Source organism: Pinus tabuliformis, chromosome 7 (genome assembly GCF_031772625.1).
Source record: "Pinus tabuliformis cultivar Carrire ecotype Pingquan chromosome 7, CPIR1, whole genome shotgun sequence".
In the NCBI taxonomy this organism is placed as follows: Eukaryota; Viridiplantae; Streptophyta; class Pinopsida; order Pinales; family Pinaceae; genus Pinus; species Pinus tabuliformis.
Genome location: NC_142293.1, coordinates 424,244,321 through 424,260,851, shown reverse-complemented (window position 1 = coordinate 424,260,851; position 16,531 = coordinate 424,244,321). Strand labels below are relative to the sequence as shown.

Below are 16,531 nucleotides of genomic sequence, written 5' to 3'. Positions count from 1 at the left end.
TAATGACAGCTATGCTACCATTATGGGTGTTTATGGGTTTCTTTGCAGGGTATGCATTGTCACGTCTATCTAAGATGTTCAAGAGCACAGAACAGAGGAGGAACACGCTGAAACCACATTCTTGATTCCAGGCATTGCCTTTTGCATTTTCTTTATTCTCAATGCACCACTATGGGGAAAGAATCAGCTGGTGTAGTTCCTTTTGAGACTATGTTTTCCTCAGTCCTTTTATGGTTTGGAATTTATGTGCCAGCAGTTACTTTGGCTACAATGAGCCTACAATTGAAGATCCAGTGAAGACCAATCAAATCCCCAGGCAGATTCTAGAGCAAGCTTGATATGCAGCCCATTTTTTCAATACCAATTGGAGGCATGCTGCCTTTTGGAGCTGTATTCATTGGACTGTTCTTCAGATTAACTTCAATATGGCTGCATCATTTCTACTGTATATTTGGGTTCCTGTTCATTGTCTTTGTGATCCTCATTGTTACATATGTAGAGATCACCATTATCTTGTGCTACTTCGAATTGTGCAGTGAAAATTACAACTGGTGGTGGAGATCTTATGTGACTGCAGGCTCCTCAGCATTTTACTTGTTTCTCTATGCCACATTCTATTTCTTCACCAAGCTGGAGATGACAAAACTTGTTTCTAGAATTTCATATTTTGGCTACATGCCCATCATGTCATACTCATTTTTTGTTCTGACCGGTATAATAGATTTCTATGCATGCCTTTGGTTTGTGCGGACAATATACTTATTAGTGAAGATTGACTGAGGCTCTGCATGCAGCTACCATTTTTCAGAGGGGTTGTTTAAATTTCAAGGTCTGGACATAATCTGATCACGGTTCAGCCTTCTACAGGAATATACTTGCACACTCATACCAAGGCCGAGAATTCACTAGGAAAAGGAACAGACAGTGAGGAAAAAGAAGCAGTGGCCGAGGGAAAGAAAGAAACAGGCCAGAAGACCCCGACCACAGTGCAGAAGAAAGAACAAAAGAGGAAGCATGAGAAAAAGGATGACAAAGAAGAAGGTGACACACCCATCATGTCAGCAAGAGAGAAGAGGCTGAAGAGCAGAACGGACAAAGCTGAGGTGGTCCACATCAGCCCAAGTACCTCATCAGCACCTGCAACCAAACCAAAAAGCAAAACCCATGCAGCAGAGCAAGCAAAGGTGGTGACACCCGTGTCTACAGGAAAGCAGAAACAGGCTTCTACAGGAAGCCCAAAAACTACCAAAACAGGGGCTTCTACAGGAAGCCCGAAATTGGCTAAAACAGGGTCTTCTACAGGAAGCCTTAAAAAGGCGAAACCCAAGGAGAAGAAGGCGAACATCCTAGCTAGGGAGGCAGCAGCTGTGCTGGCCGCCCTAAGTACCTCTCCCAAGCCGAAGGAGAAGTAATAGAGGGAGCTTCCACTACATTTTAAGGCGAGAAAAGGCATGCAGATAAGAACTGGCAGACCCCAAACCACAGTCAAAGAATCAAACTGTCATTGAGGGCACAAAAGCTAAACAAAAGGAGGAGTCTCCTTCAAGGATGTCCATCACCTATGAATGAGAAAGTCAAAAACCTTCACTGGAAGAGAGGGAATTCAGATAATGGACTTAAAAACAGTTCTACAGGAAGACAGGACTGTTTCTACAGGAAGCCAACGAACTGTTTCTACAGGAAGTTTGAAAAGAGGGAAGACAAAGGAGAAAACAGCCGAGATGTTAGCCAAAGAAGCCACCAGGTCCATCAAAGATGAGGAGAGAGATTGGTTGCTCAGAGGATGAGCAACACTTTTAGTAAGGGGGTGATGATGAGCCCCAAAAATGTACAATTATTTGGGCTCATTCAACCTTCTAATTTGGCTTAGTCCACCATTCTCATTTGTTTATTGCATGTTTTTGATTATTTTTATGTTAATAGAGTGGATTTGGTTAGTCATTATGCCAACAAGTCTAATGGGTGCTTTGTGTAGCCTTTTTGGTCAACTTGGAGACAAAATTGAAGGTCTTAATGAGCATTTGGCAGCCAAATTCGTGGGAGAACAAGCTAGAGGATTTGTAGGAAGGTGTCCCCCTCATTTATGGGCCCTTACCTCGAATTCTCCACCATCAGCTCGGAGTTCAAAGGCCACCAAATCAATGAGCACAAGGGCAGCCAAGCAAGTCAAGTAGAACTGCTGTTAACTACAAGTCTTGGGCAGCCAAGTCCCTAAACTTTAGGAGGATTGTTGGGTCCTCAAATTGTATAAATAAGAAGGCTTAGGGCCTCATTTGGGTTAGCTAGTGGGTAGTCATTTTGTAGCTAGTGGTTAGTCACGTGTCTCAACCAGTAGTTAGTCATTTTGTAGTTCGATTTTTAGGCCATGGATTAGCTTTGCTTTCAGCTCATGTTCAAGCTCTCCTTGTGGACAGTTTTGATGTAACTCTTCATTCTTGTTTAATAAAGATGGATCCAGCTTGGCACCAGTTCTAAATCTATCTTGGGAGGCTGTAGCTCTTGGGGTTGGGCCCATCTCAAGCGCCCAGTACCTCCCTTGTTTATCTTTATATGTGTTTGCTGCGTTCTTCAATTGAAATCTGCTCTTTAGATCTTGCTTTGTTATTTTGGTTGTTTTTTATGGTTAAAGTAGCTTTTTATGGTTAGAATCGATTGATAGGAGTTTGTCATGCATTTAGATCTTTTTGAATGTTCTTAGTCACGTGATGTGCATGGTTCTCTTTCCAAACAAAGCTGATGTTTATTCATTTCATTGACAGTTGGATTAAGTTAGCTAGGACTTGGTTTGTTTGCAAGGATTCATTGATTCGTTTGAATGAGCATTGTGCAGGGCATCTCTATCACCTTCATCACTTCCTCTTTCATCTGAGCCTCGTCCAGATCAGCTCCTCCATCACCAATTTTGTTTCCTCATCTCCCATCTGCTCTTTTGCCACGTAATCCTACCTTCTTGCTTTTCCATTGCCTAAACCTTCGTTGATGCAAGTCAGCCTTCCACATCATCTCACCACTCCATCCATCAGTTCCTGGGTCACTTCGGACCCTCATCCTACCTCCATAACCATCCATGCATCTTCCATCAGCCATCCATCCTCAAACATCCCAATTCGAAACATCCTGTAGAAGAATTGCAGAGCTTCCTGTAGAAATCCCTGAGTTTCCTGTAGAATCCCCTGCAGACATCCTGTAGAAGCCTGCAAACTCGGTTTCCGAGCACCTGAACGCTGTGGACTTCTATGGACTGATGCTAGGGATCCTCTGGGACCTCTCCTAGCCCCCCTGACCTTTCCCATGCTTTCCTTCCCTTCGAACTGCTCCTGCACAGTCAAACCCTAATCAAAAGCACCATCACAATAAATCCAACCACTTAATGAAAAAATACAAAAACATGTCTTTTCAGATGCAAGTAGCTTAGATTCATGCATTTCAACTCACTGCAAGTAATGGCATCATTGGTAGAAGTTTCATTCACATTTTTTGCATTGTAAGGGTCAAGCTAGTCAAATTAGGGTTTCTTAGGGTTTCCATGCTTTGTTGGCTTTCAGTTTCCTTTTTGCAAAGTAGGTTAGCTTCCTTCGAGATAGATTTCGTCCATCACTCATAAAAGCTTCTTCTGAGAGCATATAGAAGTTGGCTTGAGCCCTAGCGGACTTGTGCCAACTGACCAAGTGACAGCTGCGACAAGAGCTAGTACTTGTGCATACAGCACCATCGCTTCCAAGTTTGTACGAACTATCGGGTTGATAAAATTAGAGATAGGGAGCTCCAAGAATTGTAGCATTATTGCTACAATACTAGGGCCCACCAGTCCGAGGGAAAATGATTCCATCAATGTGTACATCTACCATAAGACTTCCAGGGTCTAGATACCTTGGGGAAATCACTCTCCCTAGCATTAGATCAGACAATTGACCAATGGAATTGATGATAGGAGTGTACTTATTTCTCCTCTCATGATGTTTGAATAATTTCTGTTTTATATGCATTTTGTAGATGGGAACATCCTTGATATATTGGAGGAATGGGATTTTAATACACAATTTTTTCAATTCTCTCAGAAGTTCAGTCTCTTCTGGGCTATGCTAGTTAGGATGGATCAATATTTCAGGAAAAGAAGGTGGGTTTTCTTGAGGGATGCTCTCTTCCTTTTCCTCTTCAATCTCCTTAGGTGGAATAGGGGTCAGTTATCTGGGAGCACTCTTCTAGACCTACGTTTGATTTCAGCTTGAATCTCCGCAGCATAGGCAGAGTAAGATGTCTGTCCACTATAGACTTATTATTCTTGCTTGTTGTCCAGGTTCGAATTTGGTTGAGTAGGCATCTGAGGTTGCCTGGGTGGAGAAGGATGAATGAGTTTTGTTTGAGATGGAGGTGGAGTAAATAAAGTAGGTTGTTGGTTGAATTAACACCTCCAACCTTGTGATGGGTTATTCCACTGAGGATCTGTAGAATCATATGGCTGAAATGTTTCATTGGAAGTTTGGGGATGATACTGAGGTGCATACGGCCAATGAGAAGGTGTGGAAAATTAAGGATGAGTAGGATAATACCAAGGGAGCAAGGGTGCATTCTGGTTGGGATGGTAATAGGAATAGGATGCACCTTGCATGCCCTGCTGGTATGGCCAAGGTCCTTGAGGCCTCCTTTGATTAATGTAACATAGTTGTTCAACCCCATCTTTGACCCATTGGTATACAAATTTCAATCCAGGCAAAGAAGTACACTTATCCCTGGAACAGTTTTCCTCACAGACCGAGTAAACCTCTATAACATTTAATGGACATTCATTCCTAAGGTGCCTTCTAGTGCATTTAGGGAAAAATATAGCTAAGGCTCTCTCTTCTTCCTCTTGAATCCTTTTGATATGCATGGTGTCCATTTGCAGAGCAAAGGTATCCATCATTTCACTTTTAAAGTCCTCCAACATTTTTCCAATTTCATTCTTGATAGATCTGGTGGAGGAAGAGGAACTAGCCAAAGCTTGACTAGACCTACCCTTCTTCCTAACAACCCTAAAATGGTTTTTGAATAATGTCTTGATGTTGTCATAGGGTCACTGATAAATGTATCCTCTAGACAACATGTTTAGGGTTTCTAGTATGTCTGCCTTGATTCCTCTAAGAAGGACTAACTTGAGTGATTCAAGATCAAGGGTGCATCTAGCCATTTTACAACTGAGTTGGAACCTTTCTTCATAGTCTTCCAGGGATTCATCTGATCCAAGAGTCATTCTAAAGATTTCCTCGTTGGTGTATTTCAACCTACAATAGTCCATGTAATTTTTGTTAAAGGATTGTTGCATTTGAGCCCAGGTAGTGATGTTATCCCTAGGTAGACCCATGAACTAGTGCAAGGTTTCATCCTTAAGGGTGGATGGGAAAAACTTCAATTTCTGGTCATCAGAGGTATAATCATAAGTTATACAGGCAACAACAAACTCAAGCAGAAAAGTATCTGAGGTTAAGCCATGGAAGTGATGAAGGGAAGAAGGGCTTATATTTTTCATCCTGGCATCTCCATTAGTCTCTCTGATGGGAGAAGTACCCTCATTTTTCTTTTTAGCCATGGTGTAGGTATGTGGAAGGGTTTCTTCTTCTTCTTCCCCAATAGGCTCTTAAAATATCTCAGTTTTTTAACCTAAGGGGTCCTCTAACGCCCCTCCAGTCAGAGAAGGAAGTTGACAGTCATCGAAGAACAGTGAAGGTTGACTGTTAGATGATGTGAGCGTATTTGGCAAGAATTTACCTAAAGTTTCTCTACTCCTACGATGCATGAAATAATTTTTTTCTTTTTAGGTGTTTCTTTTCAAAACCAAATGCAAAACAGAAGGGAAAGGAAGAATGGCATCTATCTACTAAATGAAAAATAGAAAGAAAAGTAGAAATTACATCTACCTAGGCACCTCCTTGGCAACAACACCAAAAAGTGATGAGCCTCAGTATTGCAACAAGAATGCTGCAACTCACAAGGCTACCAACTTTACCTTATTAACCCATGGTTTCGTACAAACTTATAGGTGACAATTCTATATACATAGTAGATGCATCATCCTACTGAGGCCATCCTCAACTAGGTCACTTGATCATTAGGGTTGCAAACCATTCCTTTACTAAACTGAAAGGAGTTTAACTACTGAAAGAAAAATGTAAGGGTTAGTCCTAGTTAGAGAATGTAAATTCTTTTCAACTCATAAAATGAAAGTTTTCAACCTATAAATGATTAGGAAAGTACACAAATCTTATGCTAATTTGCGGAAAGGAAACTATGTTAACTTACACTCAATCATCTAGCTATCAGGGTTGCTTGAAAATAGAATATTATTCTACCATTTCATAATTCAAGAATGCGTGCATTGACTATATAACTCACACTTGTAGAGTAAATAAGTTCTACTTGCTAAATTTAGAAATGAAAGAACTAATGCTATATGATCTTGCAGGAAAGGAAAAGGAGTGAAGGGATTGGTCTAGGTGCACTTTTGGTCATGGAATCCAAGCCAAGGTGTCAAACTACTCCTAAAATAAGCCAGGCTATCATTGCAGGTCAAAACGGGGTCAAAACAGACTACTACAGGTATTCTATAGGATGTGGTTACAAGATTCTTGTACTGCTACATGATGTCCTGAAATGATACAGGAAGTTGGCTGAGAAGTTTTGGAGGGTAAGGATGGTGAGATGAAGTGTTGGGAATTTTTATGAAGGTTGTGGGAAATGTGGGGAAGGTGATCAACACCCTTAGCAAACCCAGTACTTCAAGAAGGTTGGGTTTGGGCTAAGGTGGTTTCTCACGGTGACTGGAAAAACAGAGCTCTAGAACATGGGCTGGCAAGCATAAAAGGAAGGTGGAGAAGACCTCAATGGGGATGGTGAAAGGGTTCCTTGCCTGCAGATCCAACAACATTGCAATAACACATGCACCTATTTCTCTTTTCATTTGCAATTTGTTACAAGTCAATGTGGAAAAGATTAATTAAATTTGGAAAATCTTATCCAACTAATGCTAAGAACATGATCTATGAAATGAACTATCTTCTAAGCTACAACAATCATATGAATAAAAATAAAAAATGTAAATCTTTCCAAGAAACCATAAACAACTATCTAACGAATGCTAAAACTTGATCTATGCAATGAAGAGGAAACCACACTCTATTTTTGGGTTGTGATATTGGGGTCCTCTAATCATGATCCCATGAGGAAGATGAGATAGGGGTCGCTATCATAGGCTTTTTGATGGAATTTACTCTACGGAACTGGAATAACTAATTTACACTCTAAGATAAAGGAAACGTGCATGAGCAACAACCTAATCTATATTCTAACCTAAAAGAAACATGAATAAAATTTAGCAATTACTCAACATTCTAGACTAATAATATAGATACAAGAGAGGGAATTATGCTACTAGGGTTGGGCCTTGACCCAAGAGCTTCAACCTCTGAGTCAAATTAGTGCTGGATCAAAAAAAAACTTCTCATTATCATTCAAAAAGTGTCAAATACATCATCAAAATAATAGTAGAATGTGCTTCAGCTCAATGGCCTCTTGGCTATAATAAAACTTTGAATCCTAATGAGTCCCTTAGTTTGTTTAATTATAAAAAAGTGGAGCTACCAACAACTCCCTAGAAAATAGCGATATTTGACTCTGTAACTCGAGAATAGGTGAATCTAACTCTTCTTTGACTTCCACTGGCTCGACTGTCAATGAACTCGGCCTGCTTAGCTGCCATTGACACTAAGTTGATGAGATAGAGCGGAGGATATTCAATTGATTGGAGGAGTTAAGGAGGTGTACCACCTTCTAAAATCTCTCTTTCTTGTCTACTATGAATTCCTACACTCAAATCAAATCAAAATTGCTCCAATTTCTGGATTTAACACACATTAGGCCACAAGAAATAACAACACATATTTAACTCTTACACTAAGCATAATATAATGAAATTTGTAGATAAATGTGAGAAAAAGATAATTTAATAAGCTGGAGGATGGCATTGTGACCCATATAATATACCTATTGATGAGCCTCATCAAATAGTGAAGGTATGAGCAATGCAACCCAGGTTTGTAAAAATTAAATGAATTCATGTGTGATGGGTTTTCTCCATCTAGTGGCCTGACCAATTTTCTCTTATTATTTAGGAATTTCATCATGATTGAGTGACGAGAACATGAGAACCAGGAAAATGATATCCAAGCCCTCGCTCATCCCCTAATCCTTTAGGCTGAGAGAAACTATGGTTTGGTTAAATTCTTCAAAACTCAAAGCATGAAGAGCTAGATAGGGTTACTACAATGTTTGGTGGAGATGTCGGATTTCCAAAACCATCAACTATCATGTAACGGAGCATGAACCGTTTGAATTTAAATGAAAGTGAAAATAAATTTAAAGTTAATATAAAGAGTGTTGGTGGCGGTGACTTGAGCATGGTGATTTGTCTGTCCTGAATGACTTTATTGACGCGTCGAAAAGACAAGGTTTGTCTTGAGGTTGAATTTTTATTGCTCAAAAGCTTCACACAAACTTCCCTGATGCATGGAAAAGACCGCCTTTGTCTGTTGTAAGTGACTTTTGATGTGCAAAGCAAACTTTCGCTGAAAAGGACACTTTTGATGTGATTTTCTTGAGGTGTCTGAGCTGAGCTGGGCGATTTGTCTTGTTTACCTTTGCCCGTCATGAGTGACTTTCCATGCTGCACCACAAACTTTCTTGACAGGTTGAAAAGGTGACGTTTTGACTAGTCTTTGTTTCTTGACGGATTGAAAAGGTGATGTTTCTCTGTTTTGAGTGACTTTTCATGTGCATGCAAACTTGCTTAAGGGGTGGAAGAAAAGGATCTAAGCTGAAAGGGAAGAAAAGCAACTGTAGGTCTTTGATTCATCTTGCCATCTTCGATAACCAAATAGAGGGTAACATCACCAGCCTTCTACAAGACTACGTCTCACTGCAACGTGTCCGGCTGCAGAACAACCTCTTCACTGGCTTCATACCAAGTAATATTTCTATGCTCTCAGCCTTATATTACCTTGAGATTTCTTACAACAACATCCATGGAAGTATACCTTCTTCCATTGGATGGTTGCAGAACCATACAAATCTCCTCCTTGCCCACAACAATCTGAGTGGTTCCATTCCTCCCGAGATAGGAGAGTTGAGAAATCTGGGAAATCTCAATTTGAGCGCCAATAATCTCAGTGGAACCATTCCTCCAGAAGTAGGGAACTTAATTAATTTGGAGGTTTTAGATTTCAGCGGAAACTGGTTGGAAGGAAGCATACTGGCAGCCTTGGTCTATCTTATGAATCTGTTGACATTAAACTTGAGTGTAAATGCATTAACATGAAGAATCACCAGTTCCCTGGGGTATTGTAGACAATTAAGCGAATTATACCTGGCTAGAAATAAGGTGAGCATGACCATTCCTTTGGAGATGGGAAAGCTTGCAGCCAATCTTAGATATGGGTTGGATCTAAGCTGGAACAATCTATCTGGATCTCTTCCTCCTCAGATAGGAAAATTGCAGTTACTTGAATCCTTGGACCTCTCCCATAACTGCCTATCTAGTAATATTCCTCAATCTCTCACAGATATGGTAAGCCTAGATCATTTCAACTTCTCTTTCAACCTATTCACAGGGACCATTCCTTCATTAAGGGCATTTTTACAAGGCCTGCAGAATGCATTTGAGGGTAATCCAGGCCTTTGCAGACCATCAACAAGGAACCGTTGTTCAGATTCAGAAGTAGTAGGTAAAAAGGAAGAATTAAGCTCAGTCGAAGTGGCAGGGATTACCGTTGTCTATATTGGGACACTAACTATTCTCATGCTTGTGCTACTATACATTTTAAAAGCGTCAAAGCCGAACAGTAATAGACACAACAAATGTACTATTTTTCAGGAGATGGACAACTCGGAATAGTCAAATACAGAGATATAGTGGAAGCTACTAACAACTTCAGTGATGATTACGTCATTGGCTCTGGCACATCTGGCATGGTCTACAAGGTGATGATTCCAGGACAGGACAAAATCCTTGTTGCCAAATGCTTAAAATTAGCAAATCATCATCTGGACAATATTCAATATCGCAGTCTGAGGCATGAGATCGAATCATTGAAATACGCCCATCACAAAAACATCCTGTGTCATCGGAACCTGATAATAGAGCATGATGGAAGGAATGAGGTAATAGTTCTTTTGTGTGACTACATGGTCAATGGATTGTTGTGGGAATAACTAGGCGGAGCATCGAAACATCCTAATCAGAGGCTGGACTGGAGGACTCGGTATAACATTGCAGTGGGTGTGGCAGAGGTACTCAAATATCTACACCAAGACTACAAACCTCCAATAATTGATTGTGACATAAAGTCTGCCAACATATTGCTGGATAATGAATATGTAGCACACATCGCAGACTTTGGACTTGCAAGGCTAGTGAAGAATTCATCAATAGATTCTGAATCAAGTTCTCTTCTTGGAGGGACTCATGGCTACATTTCTCCTAGTACTAAATCTCCATGCGTTTACTCTTTGATCGTCACACATTTATTTTTGTTTTGAAATGCAATCGTAGAGATCATCATATTCTATGTCACACTAATACATTAATGTTATGTGCAGAATATGGGTATGGAGTGAAGGCATTGACGAAGAAAGATGTGTATAGCTTCGGAGTGGTATTGTTAGAAATGGTAAGCAGAAAACCTCCTGTGGTAGAAGAGGACAATCAGGAATTTGTACATCTAACTGCATGGGCTACGAAGAAGGCCAAGGAAGGGAGAATGGATGAAATAATTGATAAGGATTTGAGAAGGAGCGGTGATTATAATAACAACATGAAGGATGAAATATTGAAGATAATTGATATTGCCACATTTTGCACTGGATCTGCTCCCAATATCAGGCCGTCGATGAACATAGTTCTTGACATGTTTAATCGCCTACAGTCACATTCACGGTAATGACAGTGTGTCCTAACCAATTATACACCAAAGCTTTTGGTTCATCCTAATAGAATTGTACTAGCACGCACTGTTAGAATTATAATTACATTTTATGTGTAAACAAACATCCGAGTCTAGTGATGCATAACAATTTATTGTTCGAGTCAAGTCAAGTGTGGTTTATGAAATAGTTAGTCCCAGAAAAGTCAAAAGTCAAGTCTTGTTTGCATAATTTTATATTTAGTATGTTTGGTATTTATATTATTGTAATGAAAAGGATGACGATATTGCCAGCGCTTTCAAGGGTTTTCTTGTGAATTTGATAACAATTAATTGTGATAAGACACATTGGGATGCATTATGTTCTTGGAAATGGTTTTTTTACCAATATTATGAAAAATATTCACAAGGATTTTAACTATTATTTTTTTTTAATGCAATTTTAATTACTTCAAGACCTAAACTTTTTCTTAATAATAATGAAACACTTAGATTTTAACAAAGATAAAAATAATTGATATTTTGTTATAATAGATTTTGAATTGGAATATAGTTTAATAGTTTTGTATGATTGATAATGAATAGCTCAATTGGATAACTTGCCTCCATATGCAATCCAATTAACTTCATGTCAGAACGTGATAGTCCACCAATGCATGTCTTTGAATCCATTTGGATACTTGTGTCAAGGACATCTTATCCATTAAGAGAAATTTCAAGGGTTTTCACAGTGCATTTAATGATATGAGATGTTTATGCGGTCCAACAATGTTTTCTTGTGACCTTGATAACAATTAATTGTGATAAGACACATTGGGATGCATTATGGTCTTGGAAATGATTTTCTTACCAATATTATGAAAAACATTCACAAGGCTTCTAACATTATGATTATTTTTTTATGAAAATTTAATTACTTCAAGACCTAAACTTTTCCTAATAATAATGATAGAGCTAGATTTTAACCAAGACAAAAATAATTGATATTTTGTTACAATAGATTTTGAGTTGGAATATAGTTTAATGGTTTTGAATGATTGATAATGAATAGCTCGATTGGATAACTTGCCTCCATATAATGCTAGATCATTTTCATCCATCTAATTACATTTAAGAGTTCTTTAGCACACAATGGACCTCCATTTTGGCACTCTTGACCTCTTTATTATGGAGTCACAAACATAGGAGTTATTACCTCTTCAATAAACTGCAAATCAGTTTGGGGAGGACAGTGGACATGCCCATGATTAATTTTTAGAATTGCTGACTATTGAATAAATGGTTGGACACTACAAGAATTTTTTCATTAAAAGATTGTGCACAAACTTCCTCTCTAACTTCATTCATAGTATAATCAACTCCAAGCAAATCTATCATCATCTAGTCATCAAACAGAACTTGTCTTGATGAAACAACAATTGGAATAATGTGAATAATTACACTGTTGAAGCTATTGCTATGGTCCTCTTGGCTGCCTATTGAATATGCTATTTTGAGTTTGTTGCTAACAATGATATTGCATAGTGTGATAGTGGTTACATAAATGAGTCTGAGTTCAAATTTTGGGACTATTGATTAGCTAGAATTTGGTGTAGCATTGAATGAGTAAGAGGGTATTTGTTCATGAGCATTGCATGAAAAGGTCTTATGATGTTATGGATGAATGAACTCATAGTATCATGATGGTTGCATTGAGTTAATTAACGAGATCTTTAGAGTTGATTGGCTTGATGATGATAGATTGTGTTGGCAAAGAGTTTGACTTGATATTAGACAGTGTCTAGCTTGGTTGATGAGCAAAGAGTTTGAGTTGGTTAATGTTTATGAGATTTGGCTTAGTATATCAGTGATTTGGTTGCATAGGGATGACTGGTACCTTGGAATTCAGTGAGCATATCTATTTGACAATGTTTGGTTTCAGAAAGGTTATTGATATTCAGTGTTTGAGCACATTGTTGGTTATGGGTCCAATTTGAAAATTGGTTGAAACATGGCTTGCAGGTTTTGATGTGTGTTTGACTCAAGTTGATCCATATCTTGGGAGGAGGCCCCCAAGATATGAAAAATTGAAATGGAAGAAAGAAAATGAGAGAACACACAGTAAATAAAACCACAAAGAGTTTTTTTATTAAAATGGAGAATAATTGTAAAAGCTACATTATGGTGCACAATCTTTCCTTTTACAAAATGCGACTTATAGATTTTTTTGGTTACAATACCACGCATAAATTCAATGGGTGAATGAATACCATGGGTGGATGTCACAATACCATGGGAAAATACCATGGGTGAATGAATACCATGGGTGGATACCACTTACAATACCATGGGTGGATAAATACCATGGTTGAATAAATACAATGGGTAAATTCCATGGGTGGATGAATAACATGGGTGGATGAATACCATGGGTGGATGAATACCATGGGTTGATGCCATTTTATATTCGGATCATTCCTCCCTCCTTAAGAAGCAATGTTCCCCATTGCGTGAAGTTCCCTCCTATGAAGCCTTTCTTGAATATGAAGAGCCACTGAAGAGAAGGGTTTTATGTGGTTAACACATAACCATGATGAACGAAGATCAAAGGATAGAGATATCGTGTAATGCCTGTGATCAACTGTGATACTGACAATGTGCAGCCTAGAAAATGGACATCGATGAAGTGTGGATTTGTGGATGACCCATAACTAGATGAATGAAGATCCGAGGATAGAGATACCTTGTAATGGTTGTGACCAATTATGATACTAACAGTGTACAACCTAGAAAATGGACTTCAATGACAAGGATTTTGTGTGGTTGACCCATAACCATGATGTTGATTTTTGATGAAGTAGCAGGTGCCTACATAGCCTGGGGTGGGAGGGCACGTCTCCAAAGGGAACCCGCTCCGAATGCTGCTCCATATTTAAAATGGACATAAATCAGTGAATATAACTCAAAATCTTTATTATAACATATTTTTGGAAACATAATGACCATTTTGCATCTTCCCATGTGTTGGAAATCCTTATCTGGACACTTTGGAGTCCCAGATTCGTGTTGCAACTATTCCATCATCGCAAAAGTTCTAAAAAAATAACTGAATTTAAATCAGCGATATCTCCCACATTCGATCTCCGATTTGACCCTTTTTTTTTTTAAATTAGGTGACTTTTCAAGAGGAGCTCAGATCTTCAATCATTGTGCTAAAATTCTTCACAAAAACTACAAAAAATGATAGGAGAGTAGTCGTCCAACAGTTGCCGATAGAAAAAATTCTACAACATAACTGATTTTAAATCAATGATATCTCCTTCATCCAGACTCCGAATCAGCCGATTTTTTTTTTTAATTTTGATATTTTTCCACAAGTAGTCTAGATATTTTATTTTTTTTTTTTGCAAATTTTGCACCAAATGTTTCAGATATGATCTGAAAACTCCCCGCCCAAAAAAATTCCTTCAGCAAAAAAGAAAAATTCTTCCTGCTTGGCCCAAGAAAGTGCTTTGTGGAGGTCGCAACACGTTCCTAAAGTTTGTTGAATATTGTCACAAAAAATTGAAACTGAAATATGCATTAAACCCTCACTCCTGTGGAATCGTAACCTACTCCAATACCACGGATCTGGATCTGAGGAGGAAGCCCCGAAGATCTGAAAATCTGCAATGCCAGAATGAAAATGATAGAACACACAGTAAATAAAACCACAAATGAAATTTTTGTTAAAACGAAGAATAATTGTAAAAGCTACATTATGGTGGACAATATGTCCTTTTATGAAATTCAACTTGTTACTTATAACCTTTTTCAGTTACAATACCACAGGTAAATTCCATGGATGAATGAATACCATGGGTAGATGTCACAATACCATCGGTGAATGAATACCATGGTTGGATGCCAGTTACAATACCATGGGTGGATGCCACTTACAATACCATGGGTAAATTCCATGGGTGAATGAATACCATGGTTGGATGCCACTTACAATACCATGGAGGGATAAATACCATGGGTGGATGCCACTTACAATATTATGTGTAAATTCCATGGGTGGATGAATACCATGGGTTGATGCCATTTTCTATTTGGATCACAGGTGGATCCAATGTGAAATATTTTGAAATGTGGTCCATAGAGGTGTTGAAGGTTGGAGCCTTTAGTGAGGGAGCTTCCTTCTAGTAGGAGCCGATACTCTTGACTAGGGAGTAGTAGCTTCCTTTCAGTCAAAGATGGAGAATTTGAGGAGGTTGTAGCCTCTTGTAGGTAGGATCTTATGTACTTGTAAGAGTCTACACCAGTACAAGATGTAAAATATTTTTTTATAATAAGAAAAAGGACAAAGATGGAAACACTTGCAGTTTTCTCCCAAATTGGGTTTCCACCTAAAAATCCTCATGTCCCTATTTGTTGATGTGTTGATTATGTGTTATGGTTTATATATTCTTATGTTGAATACCACTCACGGTTACTGCATCATGTATAAGTAGTGAAATAATGATTGATTAAATTGATGAAAATAGGAAATTCTTATATACGCTATTTCTACTCATTAAAAGCATGTACACACCCAAGTTTCTTAAAGAGAATTCACATGTAAAAATTTCAATGTGAAATTGAGGATTAATTGAAATGAAATACTAATTCACCCCTCTCTTAGTATTTCTAACAATTGATATCGCAAGAAATCTCTCTAGTAAAGCTTAATTGCTTGAAAGTAGATTGGGGACCCTAGGAAGGAAGCACAAGAAGAACGCAACTCAAAGGACAAAGTTAGTTCAAGAAAAGTGTGACAGAGATAGCAATGTATCAAATATTATAGCAGTATCTACAACTATCAATAAAGGAAAACCAGTAGTAAATAAGGCAAGTCAGAAACTATGGATAATAAAAGTATGCTCATACTTAATGATGATAATTATTAGGATTTGAAAGAAAATATGAATCCTAGGATAATATCTCTCAGATTTAATGTTTAGATTTTAGTCTATAATGGTTATATTAAAACTCCACCATTAGGTCAAGAATTGAAGAAGAATGATGAGGATTTAAATGAAATCTTTTGTAACATAGTTGATTCAGAATTAGAGAAAATTATGAAATATGAATCTGTAAAGGAGGCATGGGATAGTTTGCAGGCCATCCATGGAGGAGAAGGAAAACTAGTAAAGAAGAAATTTTGTTCATTAGGTAAATTCAGAAGAAGAGAGGTTAGAGGAAGTGTTTAATCTTAGATGAAGAGAGGTTAGAGGAAGTTTTTAATCTTAGAGGATGATGAATATGTAGCACACATTGCAGACTTTGGACTTGCCAGACTAATGAAGAATTTATCAATAGTTTCTGAATCAAGTTCTCTCTTTGGAGGGACTCATGGCTACATTGGTCTCGGTACTAAATCATGTCCATGCGATTTCTCTTTTATTGTCATGCATTTGTTATTGCTATATATGAAATGTAGTTGCAGATATCATCATATTCTATCAAATGTAGTTGCAGAGATCATAATAATGTCATCCTAATGTTATGTATGTGTAGAATGTGGGTATGGAGTGAAGGAAACGATGAAGCAGGACGTGTATAGATTTGGTGTGGTGTTA

General features: G+C 38.3%; 1 protein-coding gene across 1 annotated transcript; it reads left to right on the top strand.

The window, feature by feature from the left end:
• The first annotated feature begins 9,415 nt into the window (after positions 1-9,415).
• On the top strand, positions 9,416-10,967 carry LOC149247766 (receptor-like serine/threonine-protein kinase At1g78530). Its single transcript, XM_089445480.1, has 4 exons — positions 9,416-9,752; positions 9,902-10,188; positions 10,270-10,510; positions 10,627-10,967. Exons 1-4 carry the CDS (start codon positions 9,416-9,418, stop codon positions 10,965-10,967), a joined length of 1,206 nt encoding a protein of 401 aa, XP_089301606.1.
• Positions 10,968-16,531: the final 5,564 nt, after the last annotated feature.